Here is a 6,000-nt window from a genome sequence, read left to right as displayed (position 1 = left end):
GACCCCGGCCACCTAGTCTAAGAATACTAAGAAAAAAAAAATCACAGGAGCCCCCGGTGATTTATAAACGTTGTGCATTCGACCAACCTTTGTCAAGTTCGCTAAGCGACGCTTCTAATTGATGAAGGAGCTGGTAAGCACCAGGATACGGGAAAGGGTGGCAACTAATAATTACTATGTAACGCGTGGTAGAGTGTTTCATTTATATTAAGTTTTGATGAAAAATAATGTAAAGCGGCCATACGAAACAAAATTTCCAAATTGCTGGACTGAAAAATATAACAATACTGAACACGGATCAATGTTTGCTCGCAACTTTGTTGGTGCCAGTATGAAAGCGTAACACGGCAAGTGCAGGCAACCATTCCAGGTTGTGAATAAATTCGATTTGAAGAAATACCATCTCTGCTGCTGGCACTGTGGCACAAGATCATTCAAAATGCTCCCTCTTTGCTCAGTGGATATATGTTCTGGCACTTATGTGCCTATTTAGGTACCCCGAATGGTTGAAATTATTCTCTAGCTGCCTACTACTATGTTTCTCACGATCCACTTCGCGATTTATGCATTTTGAACACCGTGAAAACTGCAATAAAATATAAATGAAAACAACAACATTGCGGAATTGTGGCAAGTTTATTATTGGGGTCAAATTCTCAAAGCTTCCATGCTAAGATTTTTGATCCTCGGTGTTATACTCTGCTGAATCCAGCATCCAAGGTAAAATCTTACAATTGTCGAGTCCTTTCATTTTGTCTCCCGGTTTGCACTGAAATGCGTTTGCGAACTGGTCAAATGTTTTTAGTGCAAAATTGACGCTGCAAAAGAAAATTATAAATATTAGGCATGTGTCAGTGACATCCTCTTTGCGGTATGTAGGTAGCGATTGAGAAAGAGAGATTCGTGTAGTTTTTTTGGTACTAGTCAAAATAAGTTTATTCTCTTGGTGATGTTTGCAGCTTTAATAGCGAGATAGCACAGATGCTACACGCAGTGTCATTTGTGTATGTGTAGAACATTACTACTTTTGTAATCTACACGTATAACAATCACTGAAAACAACTACATGACGGTGAAAAGAACTTTATTTGGTCCTGAGAAACAGTGGCCCGGGGGAGCCAACGGCTCCCTCAGGTCCAAGTCGGTGGCTCCGCCCACGATGGCACCGGGAGGCGAAGTCTCGATGCAATATCGGGGTTCCTCTGAACTGCCTGGAGCCGGATGTGGTCATTGTCGCTTCTGAGGAATTCCTCCCACATAGCCCCATTTTATACAAAGCTCATTGTAATGTGTACCTTCTTTTTGTCTGGTATGCATCTGTGGTGTGAGAAAGTGCGCGACACAGTGCTGGTGGATTGAGGCAATAAGAAGCAGACGACAAGGAGAGCGCGCGCCGAGGTGAATTCCGTGTTGGCTAAAGACGACAACGTCGAAGAGTGGCCTTCACGTGAACGCGCGGCGCAAGAGAAGAAAACAAAAGGAAAAGCATCAAATCGCAAGAAAACACGGAGCTTTGAGCGGCCAATGACCGAACGGCAAATCGGCCAGAGCGGTAGAAAAACGAGCCGCGTTGGCAGAAGAGGGGAGGAGTTCCAGAAGCGGCACCAGGAGAAGGTCGGCCACCGGATCAGGGGTTGAAGGCGGCCGTCGGGTTCCGGACCTGAGTCGCCAGGACTTCACCCTGGGCGTCGCTTTCAGTGAGGTTGTCGTCACAAATGCTTAAACCAAGCAATGTAGCTCAATGAAAGGAGAGGTAGGAAGCGTTTTTCGGAAACCGATCGCTTAGCGAGTTATACGCCAGAGCAAAAGACTGCCTGACTGTGCCGAAAACGCCAGGATTATGCGGCCGTTCACGAATATGACAACATTGCCACGAACCGCGGCCACCTACCTAAGGCCGCACATTTGCAACCCACCACTTCGATGCGACAAGAAGAAAAAGTCGTGACAGACGTTAAAAAGCAAATGGAATTGTGGGGTTTTACGTGGCAAAACCATGATCTGATTAGGAGGCACGCCGTAGTGGGAGACTCCGGAAATTTTGAACCACCTGGGGTTCTTTAACGTGCACCTAAATCAAAGTACACTGTGTTTTCGCATTTCGCCCCTGATTAACTCTGGTCCCCTGGTTTGTGAAATTAAAATAAATTAAAAGTGGGGAAACCCGTTCCCCACCTTTCCCGCGACCTCGTGCTCAGCAGCCCAACGTGACAGACGCTCAGCGCGTTGGACTGCTGGAAGAAGAAAAGCGGTTGATGGCGGCGGCACCAGAGGCAGCAAAAATCGCCATATGGATGCAATTGTTCCCTGCCACTGTCTGTGAGAGGAAACAATTGCGTGGAGATGGATCAGTACACAGTATGGCGTGGTGCGGTGCCGTGCGGTGTGGTGCGCCGTTGCGAACATGCATTACACCCCTTTTAAGATTGTGGCTAGTATCATCTCCAACCAATCTGCTTTGCCGGTAGCCATTTCATGCTGAGATCTACTCTCGCGTGCAGGAGAGCCAGCAGTTTTTTAGGACTGATGTAACCGTATTTTAAAACACGACCTGCTTGCTATATTTAACCTGCGGGCGAGAAGACGTCGGGATAAATATTTATAATCAGCCGACCTCAACGACCAGTGTGCCTTACGGAATGAAGTCATTAGATGATCAAATGGTGGAACTATTAATTTCTGTCAAGAGATGGCCTACACAGCATCACAGCCTCAGCACCTCATCACCATAAAAAATGTAATCAAACCTTTTACAGGTATAACTGTCTAATTTCAGTGTAGTCACGACTTATCGTAGATATGTTCGTGAAATGACCTCGGTGGAACGTGCACAGCCATTTCAACACCAATTGACCACGACTTGTATTTTTCCCAAAGGTATGTATCACTTCTGACTATGTCGATTTCATTTTCAGGATATTTCTAGATAAGAGCTGCACTATTACTTGTTTCCTGGCTGAAGCAAAAACAGCAGAGCTTTTATATTTTACGAAAGTATGGGACATCTTTGGTGAGATGTACTGAAAACTTGAACTGTGTAGGTTGTTTATAGGTTTGGAACACAATAACTGAATTCTTGCGTTTATTCAATTATTACGCGTTCTAAATGGCATTTAGTTTATTTACCTCGGTATCTTGGGAAGAATATGCTGGGCATGGTGTTTATTTTTTATAAGTACGAAGTAATGTTCTGAGTGACGAGCGATAAATGTTTATTCGGTGTAGGTTTATTACAGCCTATGTAGAAAGTTACGTATTGAAGCGTCCTAGGGTGTCATTCAGTCACTAATTCAAATGCTTTCTTGACTCCTAAAACAACAGCACGAGATACGGACTTGAAGTTCCGTGAATATAGGGAGAATATAAACGCAATCAAATGCAAAACTGTCAATGTTCTTATTTAAATACAAGTGTTGCAGATTTTCCATGCGTTATCGTGCATCATATGAGATTCGCAGTTCGTTCCACCGGTGTCCTCGGTGAGCTAAACAAGTCATCTTGTTTATATATCTGGGGAAAATTAGGGACATCGTATGGGTAATGTGTAGGCAATGTTCAAAATGGGTGGGTAAGTACGCTCTTTGCTGTAGAATACGTATGCAATGTTCCATAGCATTATTAGTCTATTTTACGAGTGGTGCAAAATTTAGACGGCTACGCTGGCATAATTACATATACAACTGAGGCCAAATTTTGCGAAAATAGGAAGAACAATACACCATGTTTATGTCCGATGGTACATGCGTGTTGATCAAATACAGGTTTAAAGAATTCCAAGCAAATATTCTAAGCAACCGAAAGTCCCAGGAGAACTCTGCCTTTCAGATATTTTGTACTTTGAATAGGCAGCATTTCCAGTGCAATGTGTCGCGTACGTTTAACGTTTCTGGCTTATAGAGAAGCGTTATGATTAATTATGGAACACTCATCCTTTTGATTTGTACTTTTTATGCATGTTGTAATAGATTCGCCTGGTGTGTGGCCTGAACTAATGAAGGTAGCTCTATTAGGATTGGTAGCTGTTAGGATAAGGTAATGGGTGATGTGTAGATAAAATCCCAATTAGATGGGTAGATGGGGCTTGTGCAATAAATTAGAAATACAAGCATTCTAGAGTGTTATGAGCGTGTCTAACGAGCCGGGAAGTATTTAGCCCGCTAGCTTGGAAGAACTCTAACACCTGCCAAGACCAAGTTTAGCGAAAATAGGTGGTACACTATGTGCCAAGGTAAATGCCTTTGGATCAAACACATACTTTGTAATAAAAATCCCATTCAAGCGTGAGAGCTTGTGATATGGCCGCTATAAGCTATGCTTCCCAGCGTCCCGACATAGCTATAGTTTACAACACGTATATATTTCGTGGAAAGCGGAGGGGGGTAATGGTAACTGCAATGTGCGACCAAATGTTTACTTTCCTGCTCCAGTAAGAAGTGGTGCAAATAATTACTAAGCCATCGTCTTTCTCCCCTATTTTCCTGCGTCATAAGAAATTTCTACTTGGTTTCAGCGATGTCCTCGGTGAACTAAACAATACACGGTGTTTATAGGGGCGTGTTATGGACAATATCTAGGTACTCTTCAAAGGAAGGGGACTAATTACGACGTTTGCAGTAAATTACGCAAGGTAGTTATCCGGAGCTTTATGAATGTCTTCTACGGAGAAATACGACTTTTTCCTGCGGCCCTGGGAGCACTGTGAACTCAACTGATAGCACATCTAGCCATAATCGATTGGGGGGGGGGGGGAGGACACCTTGTTAACTGTTGTAGCGAAGTACCATGTGCATTGATGAATTACTGGCTGTTCAAAATCTTCCAATAAGAAGGGCTCAAAAATCGTCCATGCGCGCGAAGTTTGAAACTTCATCTTGTTGTAGAACGAGTCTCTGTATCCTGTTCATCCCTACTTCCAATGAAAGTAGCTTGGCTGCTCTGAGCACTGTAAGGTCAGTAGGGAATTCTCGAGCTGATTTTACTATGTCATCGAAATTGCTGATTATAATACCCTGCTTATCTTTCAGTGCATACATCTCGCCTTGTCCTATGGCAGGTTTTCTTCTCATTGGTTTAATGCTGCGTCCATATTTTACGGCTTCGTCAATCTTTTTCACCTTTTAATTTCGAATATCCCTTACTATCTCGTTGTTGATCTGTTCTGACAGTTCAGCGAATTCTATCTGATCTCTTTTGAGTTTGACACTTTCATGCTTTGTCATTTTTTACAGCGAACCAGTTAAGGGCTCACTCTTCGAAAGTCGCATTCGGCAATAGAAAAAAAAAAACTCTCTTTGGCTGTATGCTGTATGTGCGAGTCAAAGCACGCGAGGGCGAAGGACGCGCGCTTTCACGGGGAGCGAACGTACGGCGGAGAGCAAACGCTACTTTCCAGTGGAAGAGGAGCGGGGCGAGAAGGGCTTTGGGGCACCCTAGACAGTGTGTGCCCGCTCTACCGATCAGTGGCGGCTTCAGACTACTCGAGGCCACGACTGAAGCAGCTTCTACTGGCGATCCACCCCGACCCGAGGGTGGCAAATGGCAAGGGACCTAAGCTGCTCCCCGAGTCTGGCCTCACCAGGCGAGACAGAGCTACCCTGCTGCGACTCCGGACTGGCTGCATATGGACAGCAGCCAGGCTTCATGCCAAAGGTCGCACCGCCTCCCCCTCGTGCCAACGATGCGGTGACCCCGAGACACTCGAACACCTCCTCTGCGCCTGTCCAGCCCTAGCACAGGAACGTTCGAAGGTCACCCGAGCCTATAGACTGCAGGGACTTCCTGCTGACTCACTGACCAACCTGCTGTTCCCATCCCGCTACCATCTCCCCGCACTACACAGCCTCGTGGAGTTCGTGGAGGCGAGTGGGATAGCAGCATACCGCTGAGCGTACCTGCCCTTGCCGGTCCCTGCCGCCTCTGCTGCCTACCCATGTGCGGACGAGCCCCCTGAACTATCTCTCTTCTCTTTTTCTTTACCTCCTACTCCCCCTATCCCCTACG

General features: G+C 45.4%; 1 protein-coding gene across 1 annotated transcript in view; it reads right to left on the bottom strand.

Annotated features, from left to right (window-relative positions):
* Positions 1-625: 625 nt before the first annotated feature.
* Positions 626-6,000, bottom strand: part of LOC125940127 (neprilysin-like) — a 195,526-nt gene continuing 190,151 nt past the window's right edge. Inside the window, exon 21 of the mRNA XM_049655840.1 lies at positions 626-818. Within this exon, the coding sequence (XP_049511797.1) occupies positions 671-818 (148 nt within the window). The 3' untranslated portion in view covers positions 626-670. The remainder of the gene's footprint in view (positions 819-6,000) is intronic.

Source organism: Dermacentor silvarum, chromosome 9 (genome assembly GCF_013339745.2).
Source record: "Dermacentor silvarum isolate Dsil-2018 chromosome 9, BIME_Dsil_1.4, whole genome shotgun sequence".
NCBI lineage: Eukaryota > Metazoa > Arthropoda > Arachnida > Ixodida > Ixodidae > Dermacentor > Dermacentor silvarum.
This window is presented reverse-complemented; position numbering and strand designations above follow the sequence as displayed.